Source organism: Aythya ferina (assembly GCF_964211825.1).
Source record: "Aythya ferina genome assembly, chromosome: Z".
In the NCBI taxonomy this organism is placed as follows: domain Eukaryota; kingdom Metazoa; phylum Chordata; class Aves; order Anseriformes; family Anatidae; genus Aythya; species Aythya ferina.
The window spans coordinates 12,383,111-12,400,105 of NC_140299.1; the positions used below are offsets into that span (position 1 = coordinate 12,383,111).

At 33.7% G+C, this 16,995-nt stretch overlaps 1 protein-coding gene across 2 annotated transcripts in view; it reads left to right on the forward strand.

The window, feature by feature from the left end:
* Nucleotides 1-14,193, forward strand: part of SPEF2 (sperm flagellar 2) — a gene marked incomplete at its 5' end in the record, with an annotated part of 66,427 nt that extends 52,234 nt beyond the window's left edge. For both annotated transcript variants that reach the window (XM_084504685.1, XM_084504686.1), the window contains 7 exons: nucleotides 783-921; nucleotides 2,254-2,483; nucleotides 10,767-11,959; nucleotides 12,062-12,279; nucleotides 12,366-12,574; nucleotides 12,669-12,792; nucleotides 12,895-14,193. In XM_084504685.1, coding sequence (XP_084360811.1) covers nucleotides 783-921; nucleotides 2,254-2,483; nucleotides 10,767-11,959; nucleotides 12,062-12,279; nucleotides 12,366-12,574; nucleotides 12,669-12,792; nucleotides 12,895-13,270 — 2,489 coding nt within the window. In that variant the 3' untranslated portion in view covers nucleotides 13,271-14,193. The remainder of the gene's footprint in view (nucleotides 1-782; nucleotides 922-2,253; nucleotides 2,484-10,766; nucleotides 11,960-12,061; nucleotides 12,280-12,365; nucleotides 12,575-12,668; nucleotides 12,793-12,894) is intronic.
* Nucleotides 14,194-16,995: the final 2,802 nt, after the last annotated feature.

A 16,995-nucleotide genomic window follows, 5' to 3' on the forward strand; every position in this document is an offset into this window, starting at 1 on the left:
TATCCAGCTACTCTTCTCTCATTCTTCTTTTCTAAGGCTTTAAAAAACTGTCAGTGTCTGTTTCATGTCTCTATCAATACCTGTCTCTTCATCCAGTTCGTATCCATTTCACCTTGGATATTGTTCCCATATCTTGTCTTTTCATCTTCTTTCTTCTCTATTAGTCTCTCAGTGAAAAACTCTCTCCGTTCTTTCTATTCGGAAATCTAACAAATTCTGAATTCTGAAATTCCCAACGTTTTTAAAAGTTTAAATTGAATATTCTAAGCATAATTTTTGTAGCGATTAATTACTTTCCTAGTGGTCACTAAGCAAATGAAAACTGAGTTTTAGGGTATAAAATAGTCATATGTAGAAAGGTTGGAGCAAAACCAAGGAAGTTAATTTTGAAGAGCTGGAAGTTAGGAAAAGAAAAACTAACTTTTATCATGATTAACACAGATAACATGTTACACTTCCATTGTTACACTGCTAGGTGTGTTTGCTATATAATGTTAATTAGTTTGATGTCACTGTGTACTTAAACATCTCCTGCACCTCTGCATTAGCTTTATTAAGATATTTGTTACCTTGTGAATTCTGATACTTATAGAATACACAGTTTTGTAAAATAAATGGTACAATAAGGGTAATTCTGAAAAATTAATAATTTAAGAACATGAGAAATAAATATTTTGCTGCCTAAGTACAGGTTAATGTGTTAAACATCAGGAGCTTAAGGGTGAAAATTCATGCAATTTTATAAGTATTAATTATTATTATTATTAAAAATATTTTAACAGAAGAAGCCACCAAATCTCGTCTAGATCTTATAAAAGAAAAAGCATTAGCATATATTGAAGAACTAACAGTGAAATCAGAAGAAGCTTATAAAGATATGGAAAAGTGGCTTGGAGCCAGGTTCCTAGCAGAAATGTCCAGGTAATGTATATCCAATTTTGAGCAGGATTCATTTATTTTGTTTTTTTAATTGACTAAGCTGGTAAGGGTGTTTGTTTATATAGAACAAATAATTTGCAAAATGTATTAGAAAATAATCATTTCATTTCATGAGCTAAAATTTAATTTTATCTTAAATAACTGAATGGTAATAACACGTTTCTTCAATAATTAGAAGGTTCCGCTGGCAATGGTAGAGGTAATTAATTATCAGTTTTACTGTTTTGCTAGGCTACAGATTTAGCAATTTATAAGCATCATCAGACAATCAGATATTAAATTTCCTAAAAGTCTGTATATCATTTTAGTGGTTTTTGTCACTTTGATTGTAGGTGTGTTTATTTACTTTTATTTATTTTTATTTTTCTTTCTGTACTATACAAATGCTGGAAAGCTCCACCTACTGTTATGAACACTATGTACATGTATAGCATTAATCAAAAAAATAATTCAATGTCTTTTTTTTTCTTGGCCATTTTTCTCTTCTACCAAAATGTGCTTGGAACCACTATGTGACACTTAGGGCACCAGGCACAGAGTGGCCTATGTCTATATCATTAAAGTGTTTTACTTTCCAGAAGAAAAATGTCACATTGCCTTTTGGAAAATATTTCTGGCCTGTGTTAAATTTCAAAGCATACTTGGGGCAGTGCTGGTTGGTTCATGTCAGTGCACGCTCAAGGATGTAATATGTGAAGGTTCTAGCAGGCAATAGCCCAAAGAGGCTGAGCTCTACTTGCTAGCCAGCTTTGTTGGCCCTCCTGACAACCTCTTCCAAAATACATTATTTACAGAATATCATGTCCTTTGGATGGATGCAAGCATAATCCTGAAACCTCAGGCCAATCCCGTGCCTATACCTGTTAAAAAGTGTAAGTCATGCTCACCAGACTTGGAACAGCAGGTCACGTATCTCTGCAGAATGCTACTCTAGAAAGTGTTTTGTAGACCTACAGTCTAAGGGCAGACTAGGGGATGAGGCATCGAGAATAACCAAAAGGATGATTACAAATGGAATATATATGTCTCCTATGAAATTTATGGAATAAATAAAGTTTCATCATTTCATACTTTTCTGTCAGGTCTCTTATGTGGCTTAGATCTGCCTATATTTCTTACCACAGTAATAAAATGTGTTGCTGCCAGAGTAGGAGTACACTTCGTAATGATTTTGCTGAGTACAGAATTTACATGAGGATTTGTGATTCTTTCTTCAGGAAAGCTCCCAGAGTGTAAACACATTAACATTTGAACTTGATATTAACATTCTCTGTTAAAAAGTACTTACTGTTTCCTGCATTTACATTTTCACAGTGTTGAAAAGCTGATTGAGATAGGACGACACCACATTGAGTGTTCTAGCAAAATCCAGTATGAAATGACTTTAGAAGAAACAGATTTCTTCCTCAGCAGTGATGTGAAAGTGATTCCTGATCCTGTTCCTCCACCACATGTTCCACAAGTAGAGACCTCTGACAGTGGTACTCTAACTATTTCACAGCTTAATACATTTCATAAGCAGTTTCTACAAGTCGCACCTAAAGGTAAGAAAAAAAAATTCTACTTCGTTCCAGAGAGGCAGTTAGATAGCTAATTAAAAAAAGTAACTGCAAAGAGTTACTAAATATTAGTCACCTATATTGTTAAAGATCATACTACAGTTAAAGATGGTGCAAAATATAGAAGCAAAGTTAGTAAAATATTAGTGTAAAATATTAGAAATGTGAAATACCAGACCACTTGGAAGCTTTTAGTGTCTCTGTTATGGGCTTCGTATCTTCAAGACAATGTGCTTAATATTATTCTATCTCTCCGTGTAGTATGTTTTTTAAAGAGCTACGTATCATACTTTGCTTAGAAATCATTTCAAATGCAAGTCTTTAACTCATTTACTAATTCAGAACTCAGTGAACACGAAAGCTGTACTATTTTAAAACATATTGTTGAAAAACCACTATTTTTATGATAGGGTCTATTAAACTGTTAATGATTATATTCTTCAAGTAAACGTATGCCAGTTGTTTTGGGTGATTTGAAAGTATTAACTCATATTTTTTCTTTCCTTTGTTAGTATATTTATTGTGTACCTACCCTCTAGTTATGGGAACTTTAAGTTTAGGACATTTAAAAATACCTTCTGTCAAAACTTAATACTGCTGTATTTTTAAACTGAGATGGCAAATAGTTACATGCATTTGCAGTGGGTTGTACTACTACCGGTGTTCCAGATTATAACTGTGACTTTAGTACAAGTGCCACTAAGATTGTGAAGCAGAGTCCATAAATCCGTACTTACAATTTTGGATCCAACTCTTCCAATATAACAAGGCCACCAAGGCACAATAATGTTGAATATAATCCTGTATTCAGAAATTATTTTCATGCATAGTGGTGGAGAAAATCCATTTACCTTTTGAACATGAACGCATTTTAAGAAGAAAGATGTTAGGAGTTTTCTTTTAGAGAGATGTTTATCATTCTATCTATAATGCAGAGATTACTTGTGTGTGTGTAAGCATTCCATACTCCTCTACAGAGACTAAAGAAGCACATATTATTGTATATATATTGCCATATGAAACTAAAAATCTGTACACTTGTAATTAATTATTAGTGGCATAGAGGTAAACATACATGTACTACACAAATACCAGTTCTGACTGGTCATTCCTATTACAAGGTTTTCTTTTGTTTTTTAAAAAAATATTCATTAATTAAAATACTTAAAACTAAAAACATTGTCTAATACAAACTCAAATATTCTTGAAATTTTAAAGATAGAGATAAAGTGTTTTCATTGTGCCTTTGTAATAGATAGCAAAAATAGAAATGAAATCTTTAACTTTCTACAATATTGTCTTTTTGATATTATGTTCACTAAAATGACCCAACAAAGCAAACTTTTTCTTTGTGCTTTTTCTTTCTTTGTGCTTTTTCTTTCTTTTCTTTAGCTTGGAAGATAAGACTCAGTCTTTTTAAGATTAAGTACATAGTAAGTTCCAAACTCTGGAAGCTTACATCATAATTTTAGTCTTGGTAGACCATATAATTCATACCAGGAAGGCTCCTATCCAACATTCTTCATTCACTTAATGACAGAATGATCTAGGACTGATCTCACAATTAGGCAGGACCCAAGTTATATAAAATAATTTTTATTTGTATTGTGGTGATGGTGCCTGCTAGGATCCCATAGGATTGAAACAATTCTTTAGACTCCTTCCAGCAAACCACAGGGCAGTCAGCAGAGGTAACATTGCAAATGACAGAACAATTGCTACAGTAAGTATCTTGCACAGCAGGGCATCTACTTTATCCTGAACCTTCATTGTTTCATTATTTCAAATTCTTTGTCAGGTGCAGATAGAAGAAACTCATTTTGATTCGTGCTGAAACATTATTTTCTCCAAGTATACAGGAATTCATCTAAACTTTCAAATTGGAAGCATATAGGTAATGTAGGAGACAAATATCCTCCAGGATAAGATCTTCATAACTACTTCCATTGGGATGCCCTAGCTCCTACAAAGATATCCAGCTGTCACAGCATGACAATATTTCTTTGTAGTTTCTTCCTCTCTTGTCCCTTCCTGCACTCTGGAACAATGAAAAGAAATTATTTAAAGTACAGTTCTCAAGAACATGCAACAGCATTCTTCTACCATCTGGTGACTATTAAGTCAAAATAATTTACCTTTTTAGACAGATGATTTAGGATGTGATTTGTGCAAGGCATCTTTAAAATATTTTTTTTTTCATTCTCTTATGCATTGTAAAAGCATCCCAGATTTCCTAAGACAACCACTACCCTTCACCACAAGCACTAGACTCTACAGGGAGAGTTAAATCCTTCCTCTCATAAAATCAGGAAAAATTCTTTACATCCCTCTGTCTCCCCTTGTTTAATAGAAAGCTCAACAGAAAATATATGCCTCCTCCATGATTACTCTTGTATCGAATAAAACAAGGAAATACACTAAAGCACCCATCACATCGGCAGTGAAGTTGTTGGATAGCAGCTAGCTCCAAAGGAGATATAAAAAAGTAGCCAGCTAATAATCTTTCTATTGCATAATCTCCAAACATCTAGATTTTTTTGCCAAACATCTTAATCTTTTAATTCCTACTTGCCTGGGCAGTCCCCTGAGCATTTGTAATAGAAATACATCGGAGAACATAAGGCATAGACTGTAGGGCAAGTCTACAAATTTTAATAAAATAAATCCACCAATCCTCTATACTATGTAAATAGCAAAATTCCTAAAGTTGTTCTGAAAATGGAATATTAGGCTGATTTTGTATAGCATTATGAAGATTTCATAAAGAAGAATTTTGAATTAATTGAAATAATAGAATCATAGATTCATTACGGTTGGAATAGACCTTCAAGATTATCAGGTCAAGGTCAGCTTTCAATTTACCTAGAAAACCTAGCAAAACAAAGAGTAAAAAGGAGAGACTGTGAGGTTGGAAGTAAACAGTTTTCTCACAGGATATTTGGCAGATGTCAAAAGGATGTGTTTTCAAATATGTCTAACAAATTGACAAAATGAAAGCAAAAAATGGGACTACCAATATACTTTAAAATTACTAGGTATTTACAAATTAAATCTTATAAAATTATAAACAGTTTTGTGTTCCCTAGGAATTTAAAGTATTAAAGAACTGCGGATTCATCATAGACAACTTGTTCTGTCCTGCATGCTTGGTTCTCCATGGAGACACATTACTGACCATTCTAAGCACCGATGGACAAAAACTGTGACCTCTGCTGGACCTTCCTACATACTGATCCAGTCTTTCATTTGATAAGAAAATATTTAAATGTTTTATTTTATTAATTCAAGTGCCATTGCCCCAACTCAGGGTGGCTCTGCAGTATTTGTTAATTTCACTAACTCCTTTGATCTTTTTGTTAACAGTGGTTTAATATATTGCCTCAGGATTGTGCTTCTTTTTCATAGAAAGAACCGTGCCAGATATGAAATGGAGCTGATAACACATCTTTCTGTTTATATGAACAAAATTAAACTAACCATGGATCTCATCTCCTCCGATTACATTTACTGTCAATTCAATTAGCATGCATCTGGAATTTCTCAAGTTTAAAGGTGCTTCAGAGAATGCAATTTTGGTAATGTTTCACATTATCAAACTGATCAAAATCGATTCTATCCTTGATTTTTATTCTCCAGTTTATGACTGGAATGAATTTTATTTTATTTTTTTCTGTTTCTTTTCCACAGCAATGATCATCATGAGCAATCCCAGTTTGAATTATAGAACTGATTATTCATCTGAAATAATTTTCAGTCAGGCTTTAAGCACTTCTACATCCAATATCCAAAATTTAAAATGACTCTTTTAAAAAACTTTGATGCAGTCTGCTAAGATGTGAGCAGTCCTCAGTAATTTTGCCAAATGTGATTCCAGATTTGTCAACCATAGGAGCCAATCAATAACCAAACTGTATGGCTATTTCTTTTTTCTATCTAATTATAGATTTCTCAGTTGAGTTTTGCTGCGCTGCCAGATTCGGAACAGATAAGTGTATCAGTGTACATAGTAGTGGTCAACAGTAGTTCTGTTGACTTTTTTTTTTCCTTTTTCATAAAAGGTTTTGCTTAGTGTCAGAGTCCAAATTGCACACAGATCATGAATAATGTGTACAGGTTATGCTATCTCTTCTGAAGTACTTTTGTAGAAAAAGCTCATGAACTTATGATGGTAGCCCTCATGATCTGACTTTGGTGTGCATAGGGGCTGAAACTTATATGCAAATATGGAAATAAGTTCTTCATCTATAGCTTTTATCTTTCTAAGACTAGATTTCAATGTGTTTTTTTCTTCAGAACTTGAAAATAAGAAAGTCTAAGTTTGTAGGCAGAGGAACTATCTTTTACTAGACCAGAAATATAGATAGAAAATGCGTAAACTTTTGAGAAATAAAGCCCTTCATCAGAAGGGCTTTGTACCCAGGACAGGTACAATACCTCTCCTTACAGATATTGGAAAATTTGTTAATTCTAATTACTTTTACTTTCATTTCCCCCCCCACACACCCTGTTAGTCTTCTATTGTATAAATATCATGTATATTATTTAATTTCAGTAGCTGTTACTGTTTGCCTATGTTGTTTAAAAATCCGTGTATCCAATTACTTTTATGAAACATTTAACATCTTTGTATGTCTGTGCACTTGAATACATATATCCCAGTATCAAGATCCCTATGAGTATAACAGAGGAAGTTTCCTTTCCCCTCATTTCACCCATGTAGCAATTAGAATAACTTACTCTGAGATTCTACATTTAAAATCCTAATTATTGATAATTAGTAAAGATTAGGCATGTAACACATCAATAATAATTAGTGAATAAATAGAGTAAATATTTCAGTGAGAAGCACTTGCAGGGGTGATGAGTATTTGATGAGTATCTCAATTTCTTGTTGGGAATGAATCATATTCTTGAGATTCCTGTCTTTTTCACTGAATGACAGTATCCCCTATTAATACCTTTTAGTGGTGCAAATGCTAAATTTGGATGAATATAATTCAGCCTAAAGATTTAGTTCATTCATTTATCCATTGCAGTATTGCTACAGTCTGGTGTGTAACATGCATAGATCTCTGTCATCCAAACATCTAGCCAAAAATATAATATAACAGGATAGGGTAGAATAAACTTGAAAAAGGGAATGAAATGTGAAAATAATTCTTGTCTGTAGTATAGATTTACTATTTCTTCATGTTTAGTTGCTTGTATAAATTTCTAATCTCTATCTTTCCTACAGTGTTCTTCAGTTTAGAGAGAAGAACCCTATTTTCATACAGTGCCAAACTGGAATTTATAATCAAAATATTGTACTGCTGTCTTGTGTGTCATTAGAAAACAGTCTCTTTGTATCTACCTGTGTTTTATAACTGAGGCATTGTGATTGCTCTTTATGCTCTTTATGACACTTCAAAATGCCTCAGCCCTGTTTGCAGGGTATATATCTAGTAACTTATGTTACCATTTTTAATGCTCAGTTTTGAAGGATTACTTTTCTGTTTTCAGTTTCAGTTGTGGTCATAATCTTAATTACTTTTTTTTTCATTTGTTTATTATATTTCTGCATTGGTTATTAAAGTAGATGTAAATGCATGTCCATGCCAGCTGGTATATCACTGAATGATATGAACTTTCAAACAGATTTTTAAACTTTTTAATGGATTTTAATGAAGGACTAACTTATGTAGATTTTTCTACGTATGCTTTCCCTTTCATTTCATTGATGACAAAGATTTTTGTCAAAAAGAAATAGCTCCATAAGTAGAGAAGGTGAAGTTTGTTTGTTTGTTTTTTTTTTCAAATTTATTTTCAGTAGTGAAGTTTTCCTTTTGTATCCTGTGTTCTTTCCATAGTACCACTGCAATAAATCCAGCCCTTTTCCCATATTCCTGGTTTCTTCCCAATAACACACCTCCTGCTTCATTCCATGTCTTTTAGCCCTATTTGAAAAAAGTGTTGTCTTCTTCATGTCCTCTTATCTATGTTTTTTGCTTGCACAGCAATGGCCAAATACACTGGATGTCGTGTGTGGTCTGGAATTGAGTGTAGGCTGACATATGAGTCTTGACCACAGAGCGGCTAAAAGCCTGGAATCTCCCTGCTTTTTCCTCAGTAGGAATGATATGAGGATCATTGTCCTGTTCCTCAGAGCAGATCTGAAAGAAAATTTTGGAAACTTCATATCTCCACGCTACTGATAAACTTGGTTCAAAATGGCCATATAGAAATTAACAGTGAGGAAGAATTGGCAGGCAGATAAATTTATGTAGAGTTGCAGAGACAGCACAGATGCATAACCTTCACTTCCTTAAGTACGTGTGGTAAGAATATACTAGAGAGAGGACCTGTAATGAATATAATCTGGTTTATAGGGGTCGTCATAATTTAGAAGGGTTAGGGATCTGATCTGATGATTTATGCCTCTTAGCATTTACTGTTCTCACATTCTGTAGAATATACTGTCTTTCTAAAGACACATACAGCTGATCACTTATAAATACAAGATGTACAAAACAGAATTTTCCAAGAGATTAAAACCCTTGTGTTTTGAAATAAAAATAAATAAATCAAAACTTGAAAAATGTTAGTGACATTGAAAGTCCATCTTATAGGGAGTCCTATCTCAAACAGTGGCTCAGAGAACCTACTCTGATCCTTATTTTTTTGTAATCAGCACCAAATTTCCACAGGTTCCCATACACCTCAAGAAGCAGTAGGCACTGCAGAGGTGTTCTCATAACACATTATCATATTAGAACCATTTTTCCTCTTCCATCCTCTGACCTCTGCAGTTGCAGACCCTTTAATCCTGCCTCGTATCTTCTTTTTAACCTATTCTTGTGTTTTTGTGACTGCCTACAGCTAGGGAAGGTTTTCAATCTTTACTGTTGGTGAAGAATTGTTCTCCTCCTCTCTTTTTGGTCCTGGGTGTCCTTGGGCACGCTTCAGAAAAAGAAAACTTCTGTGGAAGTCCATTTGTTTTTGCTATCCACATGGACTACAGCTGTTAACATGGATTTAAAGTTTTCTGTTAGATATAAACAGCTCTTTCAAATAATTACTCATAATAGAAATATATTTAAACTGCATGTTCCTAACATTTTTTTTTCACTGTTATGGCCTTTCAGGATGCTTATAATAAAATGGGAACAAACTGTTCTCAGAAATTCTGTAAAGCATATATAAAAGTTTGCCCCTTCTTGTAAAATAGACAAGAATGCAGTACCAGGAGTCTTTCTCATAAGACCTTTGAAAACACTCAAAATAACAGTTCTTTCTATGATTGTCTTAATGTAATTATTAATTTTGCTTCTTGAGGTACAAATTACAGCAAGGATGGTGGGAGTCAAATTGTTTGTAAGTCAGTTCCTCAGTGCTTTACTTCTATTATTTTCCAATGAATAGACTTCGAATTTTATTGCCTCAGTTCTCCTTGGAATTTGTTGTAGTTATTTGGCTGCTTTCTTTTCCAAGTCATGACCTTATGGCAACTGCATGCTAAAAGAATCATTAAATCAACTGCCAAAGGTAGGAGATTTGTGAACTCTAGAGGGAAACATTTCAAAAATGTCAGCTTATGGCACTTCCTAGTACAAAATATAAGAATGACCACCTTGAAAACAATTTGGAAGAACAATGTTGAGAACAATCTCAATGCTTTGAGAATGTCTCAGTTTTGAAAACAAAATGTGAAGCTTATGCAGTTACTCTCTCTCAAAACAGTAATAATTTTTTTCTGCAGATAAACATACTTAAAGATGACCAGGTCAGTTAATTGTGCTTTAGAACATCTTATTCATTCTGGGACAGATATTTGATTATGTATTTATGGACTTGGTCCAAGTAAAATTTTCTGTTAATATCAGGTGGAATTGTGATCATAATAGACTTGTGACATCAGCAGTATCTTCTGGAGACATTTTTCCTCAAAGACAATACTGAATTCCATTCCCCGACTCTGTTTTACTCTGTTTCAAAAACGGCATCTATGTTGCTGCATTTTACTGGTTGCAGATTCTGACAAACCTATGTTAGTCAAAAGGAAACTATAGCCAAAACTGACCATTTTTTACAACGGTCCTGAGTAATATGAAAGTGATGTAAGAGGAGATCTCAGTTTTATTTACTCCCTTTTATGGCTGTTTATTTTAAATCACAGTCCAGTTGCAATGTAACAAACTAAATGTGGAAGAAAAAATAATAAAAAAATGCAATTGATAAAGTATTAAATAAAAACTATTTTATATTTAGTTGTTTCTTTCTAAATTGTAGCCATAAGAGCACTGAAGCAATTTAAAGGCAAGAGTAATTCTTCTAGCAAGAGAGAAGTTGGTGACAAAGGGAAGGAGAAGAAAGATTTGGAATATCAAAGAACAAAGAGGAATCGCCAGTTTCCAAAAATATGGCTCACAAAGTACTCCTGGTTAAAATATGATGATGAAAGGGGAATAATGTTCTGTGCATTGTGTCGCAAGCATAATGTGGATTTGGGGGAAAACATTCATAATTTTTGTTCTGGCACTGATGACTTCAAACTTGAATTTATAAATACACACCAGAGTAGTGAAGCTCATGCCTGGGCTACCTGCATGGAAGCTGCCAGTACTGCCTCACCAAATAGAGCTTCTGCTGAGCAAATGTTGAAGAGTATGAACTCCATAACATTAGGAAGAGTAGAAAATATTTTTAGAACATGCCATGCTATTGCTAAGTCTGGTCGTCCTTTTACAGACCTTGACTGGATGTGTAAACTAGATGATATGAAAGGAGTGGATATTGGTTCTGTATTTAGAAATGACAAGTCAGCAAGAATATTTATACATTTTATTGCTGAAGTAGAAAGAAGGGCTCTAAAAGAGAAACTGGAGAAATGTAAATTCTTTTCTCTCATTAATGATGAAGTCACAGATAGCATATTCAAAGCAGCTGCAGTTGTCTACGTGCGCTTTGCAAATGAAGGAAAAGTCCATTGCCAAATTGTTGGAGTTCAACCTGTTCAAAAAAATGATGCTTCAAGTATAAAAAATGCAATTGAGGAAATTTTAGAAATAAATCTTCAGCTCAATCTGGGAAACCAAGACTGGTCAAGAAAATTAGTTGGGTTTGGAAGTGACGGGACAGATGTCATAACAGGAGAAAACAATGGGGTAGCTGAGCTTCTGAGGGAAATTCAGCCTTGTGTACAGTCTGTGCATTGTTTTGCTCACCGCCTAAAGCTGGCTTACAAAGGAGCACTGAAAAATATTCAGCTATACAACATCTTAACCAATGGCTTGAGAAATATGTATTATTTTTATCATAACTCACCTCTAAATAAGAATAATCTCAAAGCCACATATGAAGCCATCAAGATACGCCCAGCAATTCCTTCTCGCATTGGAGGCTCGCAGTGGCTTCCTCGTCTACAAACAGCTCTACAAATTCTCCTTAAAGGTTATCCTGCAATTGTTCTACATCTGAGTAAGGTAACTGATTTAAAAATTGGATGTAAAGTTTGGAAAAATTAATTGCTATGGTTAATTTTGGTCCACCTACCTAATACATCTTATTTCCATATTGATTTACAGATTGAAAAGGATTCAAGAGCCTCAAACAGGCAGAAAGTCAAAGGACTTTTACACTTCCTTCTGAAAATGGAGATAGTCAAGTTTTCCCATTTCTTGTTGGATGTCATCAATGTCCTCAACATTCTGTCACGTGTTACTTTGGATCACAACTCCTCTATTGCAGATATATTTGCAAGCATGCAGTCAACAGTGGAAACACTCCACATGTATCAAACAAGGTCTGACATTTGTAACGACTGAGTCCTGATCTACTACAATCTAGCAAAAGATTATTATATACCTTTTTGTATTTCGAATCTTTTAGAGCTGGTCCAAAGGAACGCATAATGGAGACCATTCAGCACTTTCATGGTCACCAGCTTGTTGGGAATGGAAATATTTCATCAGTACGAACCAAAGTATTAAGTAATTTGGTGAAGAGGCTACGTAATTGTTTCTGTGATGCAAGTCAAGATGTCTTAAGAGCAACTACTATTGGAAGTTTTAAACTATGGCCTGACAAAATGAGAGAAGGTATAGAACTATGATAGCGGCTAGTTGAAGAAATGCACATTCTAAGTTTTTTTTTTTTAAGTACAAAAATATATTTCTGTTGCCTCTGTTATAGAATTTGGTGAAAAGGAAGTGTCTGTCTTGACGAAACATTATGAAGTTGTACTAGAAGCTGCTAGTGTGAAAATCAATGAAGTTGAAACTGAATGGAGCATGTTGAAATTAGAGCTATATAACAGGTAATAAGAATACTGCATTTGCTTGTGTTTATTGATTAATTTAAAAGGATTATGGACGTATATTTAGGAATAGGTATAATTATACTTTTTACTATTTTTTAGATTTCAGAACATCCAGACCTTGACATGGGATTTGGTGAACTCAGATTATTCAAAGAAGTATCCCAACATCCTGACATTGGTAGATTTGATCCTAACTCTGCCAGCAAGTTCAGCTGAGACAGAGCGAGGCTTCAGTCAAATGAAATTCATAATGATGCATCTGCACTCTAAACTAGTGTCTGAAAGTGTGACAGATCTCATGATAATTCAGATGAACTCCCCAGATATCAAAAAGTTTGACCCCAAGAAAGCTATTCATTTGTGGAATAGTAGTTGGCAGAGAAATAGAAGACTGCAGGAAGGTGATGTGATGACAAATGAAAGATCAGATTGCTCCTCTGAGTTTGATATGGAGAGTCACTGTGGAAGTGATTAGATGAAAATTCCTACTTTCTACTTTGCAGTCACTCTTTTAACATACATGGACACTTTAGTAATGTATCTTGCAAGATGAAGGAATGTGAAATTTATATTTTTTCATAACTTTACAATTTGAAAATTTTGCTCTTCTTTCTGTATTCACTGCTGAATCAACATCATATTTGCCAGTCATTACCTGATTCCTACAAATCTGAAAAGAATGAACAAAAAATGTCGAGTGCATTGTGGCTGTTGTGACACCTGGACAGAGTAACTGGACTGGTAACTACCTGGTTGTTGCATTTAATCTGAGTCATTGACACATTTATATCCACTGGAGTTAACTGTTATCTTGTTCTTTAATGGTTCAAGAAATTTTATTGATTCTGAAAATCCTGTTTTTCTTTTGATAAATATATGGAAAATTGGTGTATTATTGCTGTCTAATGATTGCTTGGCCTATGTGGCCTATGAATTTTTGTCACGCCTTCTCTCTATATGTGTTGCTACTCTTTAATCTCTTGTGGATAATGTTTAACATGACCTTTCAGAGATATTTCTCAGACTTGTCCTTCAGAAGATTCCTGCAGAGGCAAAGCAGATCCATATTCCATTGCTGTTTATTTATTGCATAAATCAGTCTTCCCATAATACATAATATGATAGCCAGGATATGACCAATATACTTCACAGATTAAACTGCTGCTTTTTCCTGTAAAAATGTTTCAATGAAGGATGTTATAAGAACTCTATATGTTGATTTTTAACCTACGAGTTGAGAATGAGAATTGTTCAGAAAAGTTTCAAATTTCATTATTTGCCACTACCCACATGTTTTAAATGCAATTTCCTGCTTGCTAAGTTCCAATCAAGGCAAAGAATACCAAAAGAATATATTTTGAGAAAGCTAAAGTGAAATCATTAAAGACTTTTCAAACAGTGATGAAGATGAACTAGAAATAATTCAGGAGAAACAAATTTGAGGTCATTCACCTTTAAATCAACCATTTTCTAAGTTGAGATCCAACATTCTACTTTCAATATAAGACATTTCTAGTAATTGCAGAAGGTATGTTATTTATATAGTCATTCTGAGTATTTTGCATATGTATTCATGCTACTTGTAGGTCTAAATATTTGCCTACAACAGAAATAGAGTACATTTTGAATGCATAGCTCATTAAAGTATGATAATCCACACAAGCTGAGCTAAGCTGTAGGGATCAGAGCAAGAAATCAGTACTGTGCTTTATATGGTATATTATAAAAGATGCATCATTGAAGTATGTGCATTTGTGATTTCTCAGGTAACAGAAATGTGTAGTTATATTTTACCTAATAAGCAAGAAGATAGATATTACAGAGGGTACTTTCTTAGATATATGGCATAACTAATTCTAAGGATTTTCTCATAAGTCTCATAATACCATGGTTTTTCCCTTGAAGTTTCAAGTGAGGAAGTTCTAGCAATGATGAAGTTAAAAATTTTTTGTAATGTACAAGAGCAGAAGACAAAACAAACAAACAAACAAAACAAACAAACAAAAAAAAAACCACCATAACAAATAAAACTATATTTTGAATCTATCTATCTGAATCTATTTATTCGAAGTCACTTCCATGATGCCTGAGGGCAGCATCTCATATTTGTAGCCAGTATTTGCCCATGCTTCTGTTTCGATAAGTTTTTAAAATAGTTCACTCTATATTTTTACTAACATCTGAAATGTTTTTGCGGAAAAGAAATTTGATTTCCTCTCATACTTCTCAGTTTTAACTGGAGAGGAGTTTATCACTATCTTCTTTGTAATACTTGATTTTAACTGGAAAACTACTCCTGTTTACTTATAATGTTCCTTTTGTAGATGAAATTAACAGAACTGCTTCAATATTTTTTCTCATGTTTTCTAACTCTGTAATTATTCTTGCTGCTTTCTTCTGAGTGCTTTTCAATTTCCATGCACCCTTCTAGATCTTCAAATTCCAAGATTGCATGCCAGCAGAAAACTTAAAAAACAAATAGAATGCAAAGTTCGTTTCCAGTATCTTTACCTGTACTTTTTGGCAATATTGTAATCGACTATGATCCCTAGAACCTTTTCTACAGAACTGGTACTTTGGTAGTAATATTCTGTCTGTGACATTTATGCAGTGCATTATTTCAGCACAGTATAGCACTTACTATTTATTTGTATTGGATAGTGTTCTTTTTATCCCAGTCTATACCTCCAATTTGTAAAGTTCACTTTGAATTGTAATTCCGTTCTTCAAAGTGCTTTAAATCTTTTCCACATTGTTTTTATCTGCAATGTAATAAACACAGTTTTTGCAGACTCTTTCCTCAATGCACTTTGACTTGTTTTCAGTGAAAAGACTTACTGGTCTTGACTATCTCTCCACTTTTCAAAAACTCTTTGAATTCTGATTCTTTTTCCAAAATGATTGTTATCCCTTCTAATTAAGACAGTATCTACACATTTAATACATTTATTTTCTATTCAGTCATTTATGTCACTCAAGAAATATGTTTTTTCTTTCTTTTTTTTAAATTTTTTTATTTGGACTTACTGAATGAAAAGATTTTGTAAAGAGCATATGTGTTTTGAAACCATTCCTGTTAGATGGACAAAGCAGATTCTGGGAATTGTTTTCTCATTCTATCCCAGAGGACACTATTTCCTCCTACCACTTGCAGAGCCCCATTTGGGAGCACCAGTCTTCTTTTCTCAGCACCATCTGTGTGGCTGCCCACTCAGCATCTCACCCTGACTGTTGAGCAGTTCTGTGGCATTGGCAACCCCTGAAGAAAACTGACTAATCTGACATTTAAAAATAGTTCCATGCTCTATAATATAAAAATAAATACATTGATTCTAGACTAAATATCAAAAAATATATTGAAGACATTTATTTGATATCTCTTTATATCAAATAAAGATATTAGGCATTTTCTCTCTCCCTCTGAACCTCCCTTGTTCCACCTAGGTATGTGACAAGGAGGAATTAGGTTGTGCTACATTTAAAATTTTTGAACTATTATACTATTTTAAAAATATTTCAGAATTGTGCCACATCAGAGATTTCATGAGGAGCTAATTTAAGAAATTATCCCACAGCACATCATCAATTATATAACTAGCAGATAGAAAGTATCTTAACTCTGAATAAAAGAGAAGAGCTTCCTTAGCTCTACCATAGAGAAGGAAAAATGGGTAGATGCTACAAACCACCTGAGAGTGCTTAAACTTAATCCCACAATAATTTATTAGTTTGTTTCAGTTTACATCAGCTAAAGTCAAATTTACCTATAAACTATGTTCTAGCATATTCTATGATCCAATCAGATTCCTATAAGTAGTGATTAATGGTTTAGTTGCCAGTCCTTTAATCCCATTTCAGGAATTATCTCTTGATTCAAGTTCTTTAATTTCCTTGCCCCTGAAATAGTTTTTAGGTATGTTTCTGAAGTCAAATAGTCTCACAGAAAGTGACGTGAGGATATTTGTATCTTTCTGGAATTGTATGCAAAAGCACATAGGAAATCCAGGAGCTGCATTTTTGATTGTTACATAGGGAAATCATAGTAGGAATTCAACAGTTTAAACCATAAGATACAGTGAGAGAAAGAAGTTTGCAAATTTCCAGAGTAGAAGGGATGAGATGTGAAAAGGGAAACAATTAGTAAAATAAGAAATAAAAATGATGATAGCTGGACTTCACATAGTAAAGCACTGGACATCT